Source organism: Eurosta solidaginis, chromosome 3 (genome assembly GCF_040869045.1).
Source record: "Eurosta solidaginis isolate ZX-2024a chromosome 3, ASM4086904v1, whole genome shotgun sequence".
NCBI classification, from domain to species: domain Eukaryota; kingdom Metazoa; phylum Arthropoda; class Insecta; order Diptera; family Tephritidae; genus Eurosta; species Eurosta solidaginis.
Window position 1 is genome coordinate 256,454,294 of NC_090321.1, and position 21,648 is coordinate 256,475,941.

The 21,648-nt window shown below is 38.5% G+C and overlaps 1 protein-coding gene across 1 annotated transcript; it reads right to left on the reverse strand.

The window, feature by feature from the left end:
* Nucleotides 1-629: 629 nt before the first annotated feature.
* LOC137245415 (ATPase ASNA1 homolog) lies at nucleotides 630-12,032 on the reverse strand. Its single transcript, XM_067776052.1, has 6 exons — nucleotides 11,804-12,032; nucleotides 11,562-11,679; nucleotides 11,316-11,497; nucleotides 2,887-3,145; nucleotides 2,508-2,684; nucleotides 630-2,443 (listed from the first exon to the last, which is right to left on the reverse strand). The coding sequence occupies exons 1-6, from the start codon at nucleotides 11,914-11,916 to the stop codon at nucleotides 2,297-2,299; spliced, it is 996 nt and encodes a 331-aa protein (XP_067632153.1). The 5' UTR covers nucleotides 11,917-12,032; the 3' UTR covers nucleotides 630-2,296.
* Nucleotides 12,033-21,648: the final 9,616 nt, after the last annotated feature.

The following is a 21,648-nucleotide window of genomic DNA, read 5'->3' on the forward strand; positions in this document are numbered from 1 at the left end:
TAGTGGAAAAATCGGATACTTGCTTCCGTTAATCGATTAAATTGCGGCGGAACTTATTTAACGGCCAGTTAATGGCGACTTAACCATAACCAGATAAAACAGCTGATCGAAAGTAATCGATTAGCTGTTTACGCTAACGCCATAACCATACCATAGCCAACCAATTGGTTTCTCGCCATATCCATAACCTACAAATATTTGAGTTGGTGAATTTAATAACTTTTTGCATATTTTATTCATTGGATACGTTATGACTGAGACACATATTTTTTGTGAAATATGTTTGTAATTTTATGCGTTTTCTTCGTTTTAATGAAATTTTCACGATTTTTAGGTTAAAGCACTATTAATCGATCACATTGGAGATGGTTATGGATATGGGTATGGTTACGACTATAGAAGTTTATTTAGCCTTTTACAAGACCTGCAATTCTTGCGTTCCATGTAATCTGTTACAAGCCAACTCCCCTAATTATTCAACGGATTAGAACATTCGTTCTACAGCAATCGTATGTTTTTTATCATCAAACGTTTTTTGCCAGCACTATTACCAGTGTTGTAGAATTCGACGGAGTGATGTGTAATCGGAACGCTTTTTCGGATTTTTATACCCCTCAAGAAACCGTTGATATGTTCTTGCTTGTTTTTAATATATATATATTTATCAAAGATATACAATTTGGAATACAGTTGTGATTCTTGCTTTTTGTTTTATATCGATGCAAAGATAATAACAAAGTTAAATACCCACAGAAAGACAACTTCGTTGAAAAATGCCGGGTATATGCACATTTGCGTGGTTCCTTTAAACCAAATAAACTATGTTCTACAGTCTCAAGGTCAAAAATATTACAACATATAAGTTTTGGTCTCGATTAGAAGGGGTAAGGGGTGTCGCACAGGGGTCAAAGTTAATCAGGGCTGTCATGGAATCCAAGTCGGTTTTGCGTTTTGGAGGAATTACAAACCAATATTGATTTCAATTGGTGTCATAAAACCGTATTGGTTTTGCTCTTTTCGAATGTAAATAAAAGCGATGTTCGAATCAGCTGTTTTGCGATGCACCGGCAATTTTGATGTTAATTTTTTTGGCAAAATTTTATAAAATAGTTGTTTTGTGCAATTAAACAGAAATATATCTAGAAATATATATATATAGAAATAAAAAAATTTATTGACATCAAAATGGCATCAGCAGTTGTAGCAGTTATATTATGGAATTTATATTTGGAAGAAAAAAGTTGCGAGAGGGTCAAAAGGAGATCGCAGCAATCCGTTTGAGTTGCCAGAGACAGCGTAATTAAAAAAATGTCTTAATGTGGGTTTCTAAATATTTATAGTGCATTTGCAGTTACATTGAATAATATTGCATAAACAAAGAGGCTTTCCGAATGGTATTGGACACGATTGAAAGATGCTTAACCCGCTCGAAAGTTGTGCCAGTGCTGCAACTAGCAGCTACATTACGATTTTTAGCTGAAGGATCCTATCAAAGATCAGTAAGCAAAGATTCTAGCATGAGTGTAGGTAGAAGCACGTTGTCAACGATTTTAGATGATGTGCTTCGTGAAGCCCTTCGCAATATCTGGATGTTTCTCCATAAATTCAGTCAAAATACTGTTTTGCATTGAAATTTTATGTTTTCCCCTATTAAGAATGAAAATATATGTAAATTTACATTTATTTTTATAAAATAAACCTTTATTTACTTACATTTTTAGAAAATACTCAACTGCAAGAGAAATACAACTAGGAAAAAATTAAATCCAACAGCATTTAACTGATTGGATTGTTTCCGATAGCAAAACCGATATTATCGGATTCTGTGACACCTAAAACCGACACTAATTCCAATTCGAACATTAAACCGATAACATTGGATTTCATGACACCAAAGTAATTATTTTGTCGTTTTTAAATCCGATTCCGACAACAATTGGATTCCATGACAACCCTGAATATTTCTCTATGAAGACAAGAAAATTTAAATTAATATGTTGAGTCTCCGGAAAACAATCTTAACTTTGACCAATGCGCCACCCCTTAACTGTTTTAAAACGTTACCAAATTTCAATTTGTATTTCTGACCTCGGTATTACCTTCTGAAAGGGCGAGACTGCAAAACATATTTTTTTTGTTCTATAAGGGCCACCCTAATATTCATATACGCATATTCATAAAAAATTCGAAAGATTTATAAAGCTTTTAAAAATGACATTTCCACCCAGTTATAAGAGCTTTATAAACCAATTTTATGTTTTACGAATAAGGACTAAAAACTAAAGCTACTTTAATATTAATTAGGACTAAATGGTTTTACTAAATTTTCCGAAAAGTTTTTAATGTTTTCTACACCACGCACTTCTTTCTCTAGCAGCGGAAGTTTCGTTACATGGAAGTCTTCATAGAGATCAGCTATTTGATCTAAATATTTTTCTTGTATCTGTGAATAAAAACAAAATAAAACCTTAACACAAACAACATATAAATATTTCTGAATATCAAACCTTATATCTGGCCGCACACATACCGCAGGGTTCTTGATTTAGTTTTTTGAACAATAATTGATTTACAATTATGTTATGCGTATCAATGCCACATTTCGTCAACTCTTGTACAAGACGTTCAGTTTCATATAACGACAGAAATTCAGCAATACAAACGCATACGAAAGTTGCTTGATCCTTTTTTTGGAAAATGAAAATGTTTATATTTATCTATGCATATGTGTGACCCGGTCTATGAAAAGGTGGCTTATGACTAAAAAAAACAGCTGTTTACAGCTGTTTCTCGCAAAAAAAACAGGTGTTTGCAGCTGTTTCTCGCAAAAAAAAAAACAGCTGTTAGACCGGGTCACATATAAAGAAAATTTTATAAAGCACATACCGGATTTCTAAATTGTTCATTAACTTGTCTTATAATTTTTAGCATTTCATCCAGCTTTTGTGTAAGTGAGTCAGCATTAAAATCTGCCATGCCAAGTAAGCTGCCGAATTGTGAGATAAAAGGCGCTATTTTCATTTTCAAACGCAACAATTTACCCAAACCTTTCTCAACGACTTGCGGGAAAGAAAGCAGACGTAGAGTGTGTCCCGTGGGCGCGGTGTCGAAAATTACCACAGAGAAGTTCATTGCCTTAACTAATCTGAAATTTGTCGATACAATTAACTTATAAGTAAGTAAGAAAATTCAGGTTCAGGTGATGTTTGATACATGTATAATCTTCAAATCCCCTTTTTGTAGCATTAGATTCGTGTTTAAAAAAGCAAAAGTATGGCCAAGTGTTACGGATATAGGCAGCCTTTGTCGGATAAGAATCCAGTACGTGTCGGTCCTAACACGTTGTGGTACTAACCCGCCTGCCTCGGGATTTGTTTCAAAGGCGATCTATCGCGGAATTCGCCTAATGAGCGGGCTATTTCGGAATTCATAAACGCCCTCTATCACCTTAGAATATATTAAATTGTCATTTTTATAGAGCCTTTAAAACAAATTGTAAGATAAGGTATTTTTATACTCAGCGTGCTTTGCACACAGAGTATATTAACTTTGATTGGATAACGGTTGTTTGTACAGGTATAAAGGAATCGAGATAGATATAGACTCAAAATTTTCAGTATCGAAAAAAAATTTGATTGAGCCATGTCCGTCCGTCCCTTAGCACGATAACTTGAGTAAATATTGAGATATCTTCACCAAATTTGGTACTTGGCTTATATGGATTGGTATGAGCGAAATCGGATGACAACCACGCCCATTTTTTATATATATAACATTTTGGAAAACACAAAAAACCTGATAATTTAGTAAATAATACACCTAGAATGTTGAAATTTGACATGTGGACTGATATTGAGACTCTTGATAAAAATTTCAAAATTTTTTTTAAAATACATAAATACATACATACATACATGGACGTGGCACCGCCCACTTGTGATAAAATCAATTTTACAAATATTATAATCATAAATCAAAAATCGTTAAACCTATCGTAACAAAATTCGGCAGAGGGGTTGCCTTTACTATAAGGAATGCTTTGAAGAAAAATTAACGAAATCGGTTAAGGACCACGCCCACTTTTATATAAAAGATTTTTAAAAGGTATTTCATTTCCCAAGTGGATTTATAGCAATAAATAGCAAAAACTACAAATTTAAAAAAATGGGCGTGGCACCGCCCCTTTTATGACTAAGCAATTTTCTATGTTTCGGGCGCCATAACTCGAAGAAAAAGTAACGGATCGTAATAAAATTGGGTACACAAATTTTTCCTATAGCAGGAAATCTTTCTAGAAAAAATGGACGAGATCGGTTAAAGAACACGCCCACTTTTATATAAAATATTTTTAAAAGGGTCTTAGACAGAAAATAAGCTATATCTTAGCGAAAAAGAGCTTTGTATCAATAGAATTTTACTTTCTAAATTGAATTATTACATTACATTGGAAAACACAAAAATTTTTGAAAATGGGTATGGCACTGCCCCTTTTCGACTAAGCAAATTTCAATGTTTCGGGAGCCATAACTCGAAAAAAAAAATTAACGGATCGTAATAAAATTGGGTACACAAATTTTTCCCATAGCAGGAAATATTTCTAGAAAAAATGGACGAGATCGGTTAAAGACCACGCCCACTTTTATATAAAAGATTTTTAAAAGGGTTTTAGACGAAAATAAGCTATATCTTAGAGAAAAAGAGCTTTGTATCAATAGGATTTTACTTTATAAATTGAATTATAACATTACATTGGAAAACACCAAAATTTTTGAAAATGAGTGTGGCACCGCCCCTTTTACGACTAAGCAATTGTCAATGTTTCGGGAGCCATAACTCGAAGAAAAATTATCGGATCGTAATAAAATTGGGTACACAAATTTTCTCTATAGCAGGAAATATTTCTAGAAAAATGGACGAGATCGATTAAAGACCACACCCACTTTTATATAAAAGATATTTAACCCCGGGCAAAGCAACATCAACATTTTAGAAATGAGGTTTTTCAATTAGAAGAACAATTTTCTAAGCGGGGTTGTTGTTGTTTTAGCAGTGCTTCGCCCCATCCAATAGGTCTGACCAATCACAAATTGTCACCTATGTCCTCTAACGGGAGTCCGAGGAAACTGTTTCAACAGGGGTGGACCATAATAAGAGAGGTGTTAGAGGCGTTGGTTCCACATTACAATTGAAGAGATGGTTGGTGTCATGTGGGGACACGTTGCAAGCAGGGCATACATTTTGTATGTCGGAGTTGATTCAGGATAGGTTAGAGTTACAGTATACAGATCGAAGATGGGCTAGTGTGACTCGTGTTTCCCTAGGGAGTGTGCGTTCCTCTTCCGCAAGTTTAGGGTATTGCTCTTTGAGTACTGGATTCACCGGGCAAGCGGGGTCGCCCTCGGAAGTGTTTGGCAAGCACTTCGAGTGTATTTCTGCCTTGAAAAGCTCTCAGTGAAAACTCATCTGCCTCGCAGATGCCGTTCAGAGACGGTATAAAAAAGTAGGTTCCGTTCCGCCAATTTTTAGGAAAAATAAAAAAGGAGCACGACGCAAATTGGAAGAGAAGCTCGGGCTAAAATCTCTTCGGAGGTTGTCGCGCCTTACATTTATTTATTTTTTAAATTAAAAAAATTTAAGTGAAATCGACTTTTCATCTGTAATCGTAAACATGAAACCGACCCTGATCACTGGACTGCTTCCCAAGGCAGTCGGTTCTATGTACCGGAGCGACTCGGGATTTTTCCCGACCAAGGACTGTCATTTCAGTGTGACCCCATTTAATTTGTTTCGTCCCTCCCACAAATTGTCATCCTCCCAGCAGCTCCTTGCAGCAGGACTGCTACATATTCTCTTACTCCGGGAAGGTATCGAACCCAATCCGGGTCCGTCTCCTGACCCCAGTCCTGAGAAATGGTTTTGCTGCATTTGCCAGAAAAGAATCTTTTTAGGACGGTCATACTCTGTTCAGTGTGTCTCGTGCAAGGGATGGTTGCATCGGACAGGTTGTTCTGGGCTTGATCCCAAAACCCGACGTCCACGTAACTTTTATAAATCTTTTGTGGCTCCTTGCTGCTCACGCCCAAGGGCGTCCCGTAGTCTACGCCTAAGCGCCCCTCCACTACCTTCCAGCAGCCTCGCTGCTCAGCAAGCCACAAGAAGTACCCGCTGCTGCTCGCGCCCCACGGCGCCAACAACTCAAACAGCTGATACCACTCATAACTACTACCTTCGTAGTAGAGCTGGTAGCAATGCTGAGCATCAGCCCCTGCCCCCGTCTTCTTCTCCCCCCTCTTTTCTGGCAGCAATCGTGCAGGTCAGGGAAACAGACTCTTAGTCCCTACCTCCGTTTGCACCGTCTGCCAGCATAGAATATATAGGTTTGCGACATCCGCTCAATGCAGCTCCTGCCTTGGGTGGTGCCACTTTCCTAGATGTTCTGGTCTCCGCGACGGCAACCCCTCGACGGGTTTCATCGCGGCATGTTGCCAGGTCGCAAACCCAAATCATCCGGGTACCCCAATGCTTGCCCAAGGGCGCCCAGTCCCAAGGCCACAACAGCAATTGCGCCCTGGCCTTCCACAACCTAGGCGTAGTCACCCGTCACTTACCCCTAGAGTGGCGGCGTCACCCCTCATGCACTTCAGAATTCTGCAGTTAAACTGTAATGGACTAACTGGGAAGATTACGGAGATAGTCGATTTCATGAAGCGGCACAACATCCGCATTGCTGCGATTCAAGAGACTAAACTCACAGCAAGATCTGCATTGCAGACCTGCTCTGGGTATAATGTCCACAGGAAGGACCGCGAGAGCGGAAATGGAGGCGGCCTCGCGTTTATTATACACCACTCTGTGCAATATCATATATTTGATCCTGGCATCGACCGCAGGGACAATGTCTTAGAACGTCAAGGCCTATCTGTTCGGTCAGGCGATGCAAATCTAGAAATCATCAACATCTACATCCCTCCTGTCACCTGTTGCCCCAGTGGATACCGCCCTAAAATCGAGGCCTTACTCACTGACAACAATCGCATTATCTTAGGCGATTTCAATGCCCATCACGACCTATGGCATTCAAACTTGCGGGCGGACAGTAGGGGTGAGATGTTGGCGGATCAAATAGAAGAAACGACGTTCTGCACTATAAACGGAGACGCCCCCACACGTATGGTAGGAAGCTGTCATAGCTCGCCAGATATCTCAATCGTGAGCGCAGAACTCGTAAACTGCGTCAACTGGCAGCCGATGGTAACATTGGCATCCGACCACCTGCCCATACTTATTTCGTTCGAGCGTACCGCCGACTTCATCGTCACCGAAAAACGCACTTTCATAAACTTCAAAAAAGGAAAGTGGGAAGAATATAAATCTGCAACAGACAGCAGCTTTGCTGCCCTCCCTATCCCGACTGATGCCCGCCAAGGGGAGCGTGCCTTCCGTAAGGTCATTGAATCCGCCTCGGCACATTTCATTCCCGCCGGTAGAATTTTCGAAATCCGGCCCCACTTCCCGGCGGAGGCAGCGAGCTTAGCGAGGGAACGCGACCTTATAAGACAGCTTGATCCAGGCGACCCCCAAATAAGGGATATAAACCAACGCATCAGATTGCTTGTGGACGAACACAAGCGGGCGAAATGGGAAGAGCACCTAAGAGGTTGTAACCTCTCTACCGGTGTAGGTAAACTTTGGTCCACCGTAAAGTCCCTATCGAATCCGACTAAGCACAAAGACAAAGTTTCCATCGCCTTTGGCGATAAGGTGCTGTCGGATGCGGAAAAATGCGCGAGCGCTTTCTGCCGACAATATATAATGCATCCTACGGTCGACAAAGATAGACGGAGAGCCAATAGACACGCACATAAACACAAATTCAGCGCGTCACCAATCACCATCACCGCTAGAGAGGTTGAGGACGCCATTGGTCGCGCTAAACCATCCAAAGCAGTGGGCCCAGACGGCACAGCCATGCCGATGCTTAAAAACCTAGGGAAAGAGGGTTTCAAATATTTAGCGCATGTCTTCAACCTGTCTCTCTCCACCTTTGCCATACCCGAGAAATGGAAAATGGCCAAGGTGGTCCCACTACTAAAGCCTGGGAAACCAGCTAACGTAGGTGAGTCATATCGTCCGATATCTCTCCTATCGCCAGTGGCAAAGACGCTTGAAGCCATTTTGCTCCCTTATTTCCAAGCACATTTGCAGCTAGCCCCTCATCAGCATGGCTTCAGAAAACTCTATAGCACTACCTCCGCGCTAAATGTCATTAGCACCCAGATAAATTGCGGTTTGAATCAATACCCCCACCATAGAACAGTACTCGTAGCGCTAGACCTATCAAAAGCCTTTGATACGGTCAACCATGGCTCATTACTGCAAGACCTGGAAGGGTCTACCCTTCCCCCATGTCTTAAAAGGTGGACCGCAAATTATCTGGGTGGTCGGCAGGCATCGGTGCAATTCAGAAACGAAACATCAAAACCAAGGAGAATTAAACAAGGGGTGCCACAGGGTGGTGTCCTATCCCCACTTTTGTTTAATTTCTACATATATAAGCTACCTTCACCACCGGAAGGAGTCACAATCGTTTCCTACGCCGATGACTGCACAATAATGGCCACAGGCCCAGGCCCAGAGATCGATGAGCTATACAATAAAATAAACGGCTATCTCCCTGATCTCTCCAGTTTTTACGCCTCGCGAAACCTGGCATTGTCACCGACTAAATCTTCCGCGACCTTATTTACAACATGGACGCCCCAAATGTCGACCATATTGAACATCCACGTCGACGGCACTACGCTACCGACTGTCCTACACCCCAAGATCTTGGGTGTGACGTTTGATCAGGATCTACATTTTGGTGCGCACGCAACCGCAATTGTTCCGAGAATTCAGAGCCCTAATAAAATCCTCAAATCCCTTGCTGGCAGTACCTGGGGAAAAGATAAAGAAACGCTCATGACCACATACAAAGCAATTAGCCAGCCGATTACGTGCTACGCGTCACCCATATGGTCGCCAAGCCTAAAAACTACCCACTGGAAGAAACTACAGGCCTGCCAAAATACTGCTCTCAGAATCGCCACGGGCTGTCTTCTTATGTCCCCAGAACACCATCTGCATAATGAGGCGAGAATACTCCCCATCAGGGAGAGAAATGAGATGCTGACCAAACAGTTTCTGTTGAATACCCAGAAACCTGGGCATCCCAACAGACATCTGATTGACGAACCAGCACCGCCTAGGGGCCTAAGGAGTCATCTCCGTAAGCATTTTGAGGAAATACGGCACCTAAGAACCCAGCCTTATGAAGCGAAAAAACACAAGCAGGTCCTTGGTGAACTCCATAGACAGGCGTCGGACCTTAATGTCGGGAATTGCCCGGTGAATCCAGTACTTGAAGAAAAATATCCAGAACTCGCGGAAGAGGAACGCATACTCCCCAGGGAAACGCGTGTCACTCTTGCTCAACTTCGTTCTGGATACTGTAACAGGCTAAACTCTTACCTATCCAGAATCAACCCCGACATTCAAAATGTATGCCCCGCTTGCACTGTGTCCCCACATGACACCAACCATCTCTTTAATTGTAATGTGGAACCAACGCCTCTAACACCCCTTTCCTTATGGTCCACCTCTGTTGAAACGGCAAGTTTCCTTGGACTCCCGTTAGAGGATATTGATGACAATTTGTGATCGGTCGCGGCTATTAGGTGGGGCGAGCATTGCTACAACAACAACAACAACAACTGGACATGATGTTCACTGCTAAAACAACATAATGTAATATTCCACTCAGTAGTCGGTTATTAAAGTGCCGGTGCAATATATTACTAATCACAGCTGTCATTCTGTTGGGATCTATTACTTTGGAGACTTTGTCTTTCCGAATTGTAAAATCAACCTCACTCTAAAAATTCTGCTCTCCTTACTAAAATTTGTAATTCGCAATACTTTAACTTTCCTGTTGTTGTTGTTGTAGCGATAAGGTTTCTCCCCGAAGGCTTTCGGGAGTGTTATCGATGTGATGGTCCTTTGCCGGATACAGATCCGGTACGCTCCGGTAACACGGCACCATTAAGGTGCTAGCCCGACCATCTTGGGAACGATTTATATGGCCACATTAAACCTCCAGGCCGTCCCTCCCTCCCCATCCCAAAGTTCCATGAGGAGCTTGGGGTCGCCAGAGCCTCGTCTGTTAGTGAAACAAGATTCTCCGCGGATAGGTGAGGTTGACAATTGGGTTTGGAGAAGCTATATATTGCGCTGGTAACCTGAAAGGGTTGCGCTAAATAGCCCCTCCAATCTGGTATTTTAGTCGCATCTTACGACAGGCACACCTACCGCGGGTATATGCTGACCCCCTAACCCGCAGGGGTTAGTATCACTGGATGTGAAAGCTTTTAAGCTATTCAGACCAATTCTGAATATTCTCGCGGAATTTTGTTCTCGCGGATTTTTGTATTACCGCGGAAAAATTCCTCCAATTCTTTTCTCCTAGGGAGAGAATTTTCGAAGTCAGGTGTTTTGTCAATTGAAATTTCGTTCCGCATTTCTTATTTTGTTTAAAAAACTGAAAAGTTTAATTTTTGTTGCGAATTTGTTTGAAATTAAGAAATAAGGTATAAACAACGCACATTATTGCATTTCATGTGCTATTCACTGAAATGAGTAATGAATTAGTGCCACAGCAACATCAACAGAGGAGCATAGGAGGAAGACGCGGGATAACACAAATCCGCCGGAGTTGCCTGCTTTCATTCTGCAAAGCAATTTTCTGGCAGCAACGTCGAGTTGAGTTCGCCTTTCGCCATATGCCAAAATCTATTTAAGCCTTCTTAAAAATCCTTGCGCAATTTCTGGATGGTTGCATCAAATATACAAAGAGCTCTTCCGTTGCTTATGATATAATTTTCGACTTAAAATAAAGAATATTGTGGTTGTTGTATTAACAGTGAGAATATTGTGGTAGAATGTAAATACATATTTTAGCACAAGTTTGTACAAAAAAGTGTTCTTTCTTAAAAGAACGAATTTCCTTTAACTATTTTGATGCATTCCCTTTAATTTAACTAGTGAAAAAACTCCTATGATATGGCAAAGAAATCTCCCTCTCCCTCACATTCATAATACCTACTTTTCTCCCATAACCGGTTTCCTCTTTTTCGAACAGTGTTCAGAATAGGAGGAAAGGGAGAAGTGAAAAAAGTCACAAAGAATTTTTATTTAGAATACGAGGAATAGGAGAAGGGAAAAAACTCGCACGGAATTTTCGTTTAGAATTGGGCTGATTATATTCTTGCCAAACTCACTTCATCACTTCCGCATAACTCATTGCTTCATCTATGCCAGGCAGTGCATTGATTACTTCATGCAACACTCCCTTGCTCAAATGCAAACCATCGTTCTCGCCTTCAAAGTATTCATCTGGTAATTCGTTAAGGCCCGCATTGGGATCAATTTCCATTGCATACAAATTTGTGAATCCATTAACCTTTTTCGAAAAAATTTTTATTTATTGAAAAGCTAAATTTTAAAATTGCTATAAAATTTGTTACCTTTGTGGGAACTTTTGTAAATTTTTGATCGAATGCATCTGATATATTATGCGCCGGATCTGTGGATATGATCAGCACCGACTGTCGTACTTTGGACATTTGCACAGCCAGGCTACAACTGTTTTATTGGCATCAATTGATTAAAAGAGTACATTAGCATGTGACGTGTCATTGGCAAATTTGTTTAAAACAAATAGTTTGTTTTCTAGTTAATTAACTGCGCTCGAGTTTGATAAGTTTACCTGCATGTTGTCTTACCCACACCGCCTTTGCCTCCAACAAATATCCATTTAAGAGACGTTTGATCTACGACATTGCGCAAGCTTGGTTCCATTGGTTCAAAATCGTCATTCATGTTTAAACAAAATTCACTTTTCCTTTAAATTCAATGCAACAGCTACTAAATCCTACTGCCTTGAAAAAGTGCCTACTAAATATGACAAATTCTTGTGCAAAGTATCTGTCAAATTAAATTTATTTATTGCTTCTTCTTCTCAACAACATTTACAATAAAGTCAAACCCGATACCTCACGGTTCGGAAATAATCGATTGATTCCGTTCAGTAACTCTAAACTGTTAGCCAGCATAAGTTGTTTTTTTTGCAAGCGAGCTTGAAAAAACGCTTCAACTAGCTAAACAGTTTCATTATGGCAAAACCATACAGATGGTGGAAGTTTATCAGCTAATTGTTACTTTTTTTGAAGCGTTTTTTTCGTTCTCGCTTGAAAAAAAAAAAACAACTTGTAATAGCGAGCATCGAAATACAGCTATACTAGCCGTGTTTTTTTTTTACACGTAAACGTCTATACGCTTAAACTTTATATGGACTGCTAAGCGTCAAACTTTAAATACACCTCTAAAATTGCTGCGCATAAAATGTTTACTACTAAATTTCAATACGCATTATACTCAGATGTAACTGAAATATGTGTTTTGTTTCACCCTCTACACTAATTCTATGTATTCCATGTGTGTCCACAATTCATCGCAACTGATTTAGCTATATGTTAAACCCTATGGTTTTCGGTACACCCTGTGGCTGTAGCTAGTTATTTAACCACTGCCGCTAGATGGGTCTCCTAAAGCCCCCATTACTGATACTTAGCATAGCCTTGACTTGACTTGGCGTAAACTTGACAACTTAGCCACGATTATACTCCACTTGGCGCTAAAAATCTGGCATCATAATCAGCGTTGAAATTTATTTTTAAATAAATGTCAATTTGTATGACAAAATGTCAAAATGAAATGGAAACAAACAAATGGCATCTCAAAATGTAAACGTCACTTAGAACTTACATAGAAAATCAAAATTCAACAGACTTCTAAGTCAAGTTAAGTTTTGAGTAATCAGTAACATGCAATGTTCATTTAACGGAACTGTAAGTGACAGTTCGCAAGCCAAGTCAAGTCTATGCTAAGTATCAGTAATGGAGCCTTAAGCATTATCTAAGCGAGGATAGGCGTTTTGTATAAAAAAAATACGGCTACTATCAAGGAATCCAAGTAACTGCCTCATTGTGTTTGTAGATATCGTCTCCAAAACGATCATCGTTCGTGTGTTCGTATTATGAATTGCAATACGATAGGCAAAACGATAACAGCTGACTGTTACGTAACGAAAAGGTGCTACCAATACGAAAACAAAATATCAAAAACAAACAACAGGTATTCACCTATCGTTTTGGTTGAACATTAGCGGCACAAACAAAAAAAGTGAATTAATTAGTATTGTATTTTATATTAGAAGATTCAAAAAAGAGCACAAGCGCCAAATTCCTCGTGCTTCCTCATGAGCTGGAAGCAAATGTGGATCTGGCCAGAGGAGCACCGGTATATGGCGCAAATAATAGAGCAATAGCTTGATAAATTTTTATTATATTTATATCACTATATTTATTTCACTAACAACTTTATTTTTATTTCACGTATTTTGTAAACTTTATGGGCGTGCGCAAAAACAAAACATATGTGTACAGAGTTGCAAGTTTGACACTTGATATCGTGTAGTTAAGGCAAGGTGCACACGAGGCTACGCGTCATAGACGCTGCAGGCGAAATTTGTACGCTTTGATGCCGAACACATGTATTTGAATGGAGAGCTGCATACGAGGCGTCAGCTGCATGAAAGCGACAAAGCATGAAATTTTCGCGTAGCCTTCAAAAAATGCGAGTACTCCATAAATAATAGCCGTGTTTTTTAACACGCGCGTATACGTTTCGTTTGCGTGTGTAAAAAAACGCCTATCTTCGCTTAGATAATGCTTAGGAGACCCATCTAGCGGCTGTGGTTAAACAACTAGCCACAGCAACAGGGTGTACCGAAAAGCGGAGACGCAACGCTCTGATGGCCATAGGGTATAACATATATCCGAATCAGTTGCGATGATTTGTGGACACACATAGAATACATAGAATTGGTGTAGAGGGTGAAACAAAGATACATATTTCAGTTACATCTATGTATAATGCGTATTGAAATTTAGTAGAACAAAATTTACGCGCAGCAATTTCAGAGGTGTATTTATAGTTTGTCGCTTAGCAGTCAGTATAAAGTTTAAGCGTAAACGGATATACGCGTGTTAAAAAACACGGCTAATGTAAGGAATACGCCTTTGGGAGTATAGGAGTATTCCAAAACTAATCTGTATTCATACAAAAAATGTGCTCCAATTAACATTGCGATGTCCTAGGAGAGGAGTAGGTGATCCCACTATCGCTTTGTTTGTGAGTATTCCATAGAGTACATACGTGAGAGTACTTTCCAAAGTACTTTCACTGTAGTACTCCATGGAGCACGCACAGAGGATCATATGCCAAAGTACTAAAGAGGAATTGTGTCGGAAAGAATTATCGGAGTGAATTTTATTTAAAATGAGGGTAAATGAAGAGGGGCAATACAACTTTTATATCTTTTTACTACGAATATTCATATGTTATTTAGCATTTTCGTGAATAAAGAAAATAATATTTCTCTATACTATAGTATGTATACATAAATCCAGTGCGCGGTTGCATTTTATCAGAGTTGCCATAGTAAAATTTTATTATCAGTTATTTGTATGCAATATTTTACTTTTGGCAACTCTGTTCGATCGTCATCGTGTCGTGATCACGGTCGTTAAAAAACGAGCAATGATCGGCTGATGGTGGTCCGAAAACGCATTGCAAAGGAGTATTGTTAGAGTCGTTGTGAATGATGACAAAGTGTGATCTCTTCTGCATAAACGTCAAAATTCCAAAGTGATTGGATCACCTGATTCGTATTTGACTATCTCTGTCTCATTCTGTATCTCTTTCTATCACCCGCTGAAGATAGGCGCCGCCATATTGAACAGCCTGTCAAAACGCTGAAAAGTAGCCATATTGAACAGCCTGTCAGGCAGTTGACAAATAAGAGATCACACTTTGTCATCATTCACAATGGTTAGAGTCAAAGATGACTTGATACGCAACTCTCTCATTTTTTGCGCTCTTACGAGGGATTTATATCAAATTTGTGCTGGCAACAATCACAGATAAATCCCTCGCGCCAGCTGAAGCGGGTGCCAGAACAAAAGATGTTCCAGCTAAAACGAAAAACGGGCCAAAAATTTCGGTAAACTTTAGTTTGACTTACAACTGTAGAATAGCGTTCAAAAATTATGGGAAAAAGGATAAAAATACTTGTTTTAGTGTAAATATTATTAGTTCGAAGGCGGAGGGTAAATATTATTTCCCATTCAAAAGTTATCACTAAAAACACGTTTTGTAAATATGAAGTCCCGATGCAACCAGTCCATTTTGATCACAGAACCTGGAACGTCAGACATGTAGGATAAGCCCTATCCATTAAATGATGTTAACTGTTATATCATAGGTCCGATTTACTGAAATTTCAAAAGAATATATGGTTTTCACTGCGAGTTAAATCCGTTACAATATTTGACTAATTAAATTAATCAAAATGTAAATTTTACTTAGATTTGTTTATATTTAACTCTAGCTAGTTGCATTATTGTAAAATAAGTTTAAAGAAATAAATAAATATTTTACGACTATCATTTTATTAAATGATTGAAACTATAATCGCCGAAATGTATGTCAAAAATCCCCATATACAGGTCTATTCTTTTTTGTTTGGAGTGGCATCATTAATAAATGTTAAAAAAATGTGCATTTTGACAGCGCTCTCTCGAAACAAAGAGTTGCAAATCCATTCATCTATGGTTAGAGTACTCCAACATGAAGAAAATCACTGATGACCTGATATGAACCTTCTCGCTCTCTGAGAGCGCGTAAAAATGTGCATTTTTTATAACATTGGCCATAGATACTAGAGTTGTCTTGAATATTCGGCAACTATTCGGTATTCGGCATATTCGTGCCGAATATTCGGCGCTTCGGCCAACAGCGTTGCCGAATATTCGGTATTCGGCCAATTCACTATTCGTGGCATCTCTAATAGATACCATCATACTCAAAATCAAGTTTGGGCATTTCAGAATAACTTTGGGGTATTTTACATGGTAAAGGTTTAATTTATAATTTTCACCGAAAACTTACTCAAGATTGTCAAATGTGATATCAAAAAACTCGATTTTTTGTCCGGATTACAAATCCGAAGAAAAAATAACTATTTTTCACCCGTGGAAAATTTATCAGTGACAACACCTTTCATCAAAGGGCTGCACACGAAACGGGTTTTGGTAGCAGCTTTCGATTGGTGAAAAAGTCAGCTTCTTAGTCTTCGCATTGATGTAAATGGATGCAGAAAGGTCAGGTTTTTGTGGAGCGTTGCAACATTCCACTTTTGACAGCTGAGATAAATTGTAAGTATACGTATAGGTTAACGCAACATGTATAATTAACAGCCTTTTGCAGGCGACAACGCAGATACTTCACCAAGTGATCTAATTTCGTAATTTCTTATAAATTTTTTGCGTTTTTTATTGTATGTGGATTTACATATGTATGTACATAACCATTTTGGTCGCATCAAAGTGAAAAAGGGGCTAGCCGTTCATTGTTATCTTATGGCGGTGCCAGCGCAACAAAGCAAAGCAACGCAATCGAAATATATTATATCATATTTTTTCACTTATCTACCACAAAATATTTCTACAAAACTTTGCCTTTTTTATAAATTTTAATAAGTTTTATCACCTTACTTGCTGATTTTTTTGAAAATAATGAAACCGAACGGATTTTGGGTAGTTTAGGCAACTCTATAGCCATCTGATGTTCTTGGAAACGAATGAACTTTTGTTTACAATCGAATGAACTTTAAGAACCATTCCTGGAAACGAATTGAGAGAGAATATAAGTTTCGTATCAGGTCATCAGTGAAGAAAATGGAACACGTAATCCAACAATTTTTGCAGGGCCTTTTCTCTAGTCCGCCTTTCATAATTTACAAAGGCACGGGGATGCACAAAACGTTTAATACCTATTTTCCTTTGGTTTCGGGGACGGATATAGCTGAAGAAATTTAATTTTTTATTTTTTTCAATAATTGTTTGCTTTTTGTAGCGACGCTCGAAAGTAGCTTCGTGTGCAGATCTTGCGGCGTATAGAAATTGTAGCTATATGAAATATCTTGTACGCGTCTATGATGTATAGCCTCGTGTGCACCTTGCCTAACAAACGACGTAAAGCTACACGATAAACGGCAACGTAAGATTCAGAATACCATGACCACACGATATCGTCCAAGCAGGTATCGTTCGTTGAGCGTATCGTTCGCCAAACAAAATGAGGCTGTAAAACAATAGCCACAGGGGGTCAATTCTCTAACTGTGAAAAACTGAAAAATGTACACTTATTGAAAACTCATTTGCACACACAATTTACACTTTAAATTTTCATGCGATTCTGTAAACTCTTGTGCACATTAGACTGGGTTGGTCCCCATACAAAAAAAAAAATAAAAAAAAAAAATAAGTGTGTGCGGTGCACACCCAGGGGAAGTTTACTTCTTTAATTTAGCATTTCGCCGTCTATCACGAGCCCCGTTGTTATCTTTCGGCATATCGGTCCCTAAACGTAACCAACAAAATTATGAAAATTCATTTGTTTACAGATATCAGTAATTCTATTTCTCACAAAATATCACAACCGTAATAAATTCCATTACAAAGACAAATCAAATGCAATTATGATATAAGTGACGTTTCGCATTAAATGATTAAAAAAAAACATATATTAAAGATAAAAAAAGAAATTATATGAAAAAAAAAATAAATTATATGAAAAAAAAACAAATTAGAAAAAGTAGCCAGCCTTGAACTCGCGACCTTTGCGTGTCTATATGCAAGTTACCACATGCGCCATACAAACGTCTTCGTTTATATGTCAAATGCTGTACTTAAGATTGTCTATGGTGCTTTTGCTATATGTGTGGTGTGTTCGTAAAATTCCACACACACATACACATACAAAGCATCACTACCCTTCAAAAAACGCGAGTACTCTATAAATAATGTAAGGAATACCCCTTTGGGAGTATAAAAAAAAAAATCTAATCTCTATTCATACAAAAAATGTGCTCCAATTAACATTGCGATGTCCTAGGAGAGGAGTAGGTGATCCCACTCTCGCTTTGTTTGTGAGTATTCCATAGAGTACATACGTGAGAGTACTTTCCAAAGTACTTTCACTGTAGTACTCCATGGCGCACCCACAGAGGATCATATGCCAAAGTACTAAAGAGGAATTGTGTCGGAAAGAATTATCGAAGTAAATTTAATTTAAAATGAAAGTAAATGAAGAGGGGCAATACAACTTTTATATTTTATACTACGAATATTCTTATGTTATTTAGCATTTGCGTGAATAAAGAAACTAATATTTCTCTATACATACTATAGTATGTATACATAAAACCAGTGCGCTGTTGCATTTTACCAGAGTTGCCAAAGAAAAATTTTATTATTAGTTATTTGCATGCAATATTTTACTTTTGGCAACTTTGTTCGATCGTCATCGTGTCCTGATCACTGTCGTTAAAAAACGAGCTATGATCGGCTGATGGTCATCCGCAAACGAATTGCAAAGGAGTATTGTTAGAGTACTCCAACATGAAGAAAATGGAACACGTAATCCAATAGCAGGGTAGCTGCTATATGAGTGTGGTGATCATAGTGTACAAGTACAAGTGTGTTGACTTATCTGTCAAGCATTCTGACAGGCACTCGCTGGATTCGGAATGACAGCGAATTCAAAATGGATACCATTACCGAGTGCGCCGAATGATTGAAAAATTGAAAAAGTCGATACGATTGGTAGTCAAAAATGTTGTCGTTGAGACCAAAAATGCGACTCTAGACCTGAGATTTCCATCAGGTGAGCGAGGCTGTTTGTAGTTTTGACGTTTATCGCTTAGTGAACACACTTGGTATAGGTACACTATGGTGGTGATGTTGAATTATAAACTGTGAAATAAAGGAATAGTGATTTTATACTCTAAAAACTCTGAAATAAATGAATGGTGATTTTATACTCTGAAAATCTGTTTGTTGACAGATATCGGTAATTCTGAAGTGTAACCTTCTTTACATTAAACTAAGGAATATTTTTAGACTTTTAATTTTATTATTATTAATCAAATTTCTACAAAAGATACAAGTGGCTTATGATAACTAATATATGAAACATATATGTACCTTAGTTTCGATTTGATCAATGTTCCTTTGAAACACGGCGTCAATTGCTGTTTTTGATCGCGTTGTAGATTCAGTGCGACTGCTGCAAAGCTTTAAATTAAATTTGGTGGTGAGAAATTCAATTAATGAGATCGATGTATCCGAGGCCAAATTTACATTGAAATCTCCACTGAAAATCATCGGCATTTTGTGGTAGTCTTATGTGGTATATTTTATTAAACCCTCGTGGATGAATTCAATAATTTTAGTTATTGCTTTATTGGGAGAAATATAAATTGCTACAATTACAATTGTTTTGTTGCTACCCAATGTACTCTCACAAGCACATATTTCTCCCACCTTAGAAATATGAACGGACATTGATTCCAATTGTTTTGCGTTGAGTGTTGTTTGTGGAGTAACAACACTACCCGGTCATGTGTGTTATAGTAGATTGCAACCCATATACAAAAGCTGGTGTATATGGTATTTTAAATTGGATTACTTTATCGAAATTGGGAATGTCTAAAAACGTATCATTATCAATCCACGTCTCGGAAAGAATTAGAAAATCCGACGATGATGCTATTCTGTCTAGTTAAATATCTTGTAAATGGGCGCGTAAGCTTTGGCAATTAAAAGTGAATAACGACAATCCATTTCTCGCATTTATAAAATCATATAATACATTTTCAATTGTTTCAAGTCGATTCAAGTTAAGCCTTTCAAATTTTGTTCGCAACTCAATTGTGGATACTGTTGGTCTCCGGCCGTGATAAAATGTTCTATCATTTCTTTTTTTTGAGACAAAATGAAGCCCTTGGATCGATGTTACTCGTGATTATGCGACGTATAGTAGCTGTTGAGCATGTGATTTATCATACTGGTAGACGATCTCACCAAATGTACCGGCTTGTGACTTATGAATCGTTATCGCACACGCAGAGACCAGAGGAAAATGGTTTCGCTTTACAAGAACTGTTTTATTGCGTGTTAATGGTATAGAGGAAGTTCTTCGGTCTATTGGCACTGCCAGTTGTGAAATATTGTACTTATGTATTAACGCCGCTGCTTTTCTTCTGATTTTTTCACCAGTTTTAGTATAATCAGCGAAATGCAGTCATAAACGACCAATCTCCCCATTGTCATTATATTCTATAAAAATTAAGTTTCCGGTAGCGCCATTAGCTAACCCATCTGACACGTCAATATTAGTTGTTAGGATGTACATATGGTTTATTGATAACCAACGTAATTTCATAAGGCAAACCTCCTGTATCGATAACGGACATTTTGTGTAATTTTTGCCTCATAAAAGTGTGCTGTTCAACACCTTGGCAACCAATGTATACATCTGTTGCTTCGGAAATGACTTTTTCGATTGCAGTGTTTAAAATTTTATTATTGTAAATAAAACTGAATGATTATCGAAGAACAATCGTATACCATTTGGGCAGATTGTGTCAGCCTCCTCTTTGACGTTTTACTCCGACTTCGCTGAATTCAATAAACTGAATAGAATATTACATAGTACATATAATTTCAAATCACAAAATATGCAACCTTTTGCTTATAAATAACGGCACATACCCTGCAAAAATCGCGAGTACTCCATGCATGCATGTATGGAGTACTCGCTATGGACCAAGCGAGTGCTCCAAAATTAACCACAATTCATACAAAAAATATGGTCCAATTAACATTGCAATGTCCTAGGACCGGACCATATACTCCAGCTCCGCATTACATCAGAGTAATCCATGGAGTACCCACAGTCCAATAAACATCGTGTAGTGATTACAGTCGTTAAAAACGAGCAATGATCGGCTTACAACATGTTCGTGTAGAAACATGAGTTGGGCCATCGCTGCATTACAGTGCATTAGAATGGTAAGTACTCCAGTGGACCACATGGTCCAACGATTTTTGCAGGGTATGTACATATGTACATATATATTTCACAAATTTGTATTTACATATATATGTAAGTATGGTAAATTAGCTTTTAAACTCTCTGGCACCGGGGTGTCGTTTTAAACTCTCAAATAAAAGAATGGTGATCTTATACTTAAAAAAAAAAAAATTAGAAACAGTAGACAGCGTCGAACCCTCGACCTTTGCATGTTCATTCGCACGTGTACCACATGATCCATATTGAAGCTTTCTGTTTTACGTCAACTGCCGTACTTAAGATTGTCTATGGTGCTTTTGCTATATGAGTGTGGTGTGGTTGCCGCTTCGCAACAACAACATTCATATGGTTGTTGTCTTCCAATTTCATTACAGTTTTTCTCAAATGCATGCCGCTATAGAAGTAAACTTCAAAAACTTCAAAAAAAGTTGCTAATGTCCGCCCCTAAATTTGAGGATTATGTTGAGAGGGTTTCGGAAAAATGGTTTAAAATTTTTTTTGATCCTTCGAAATACAGCCGAAAATGTTTTTTCGTTGTAACTTGGTTATTTG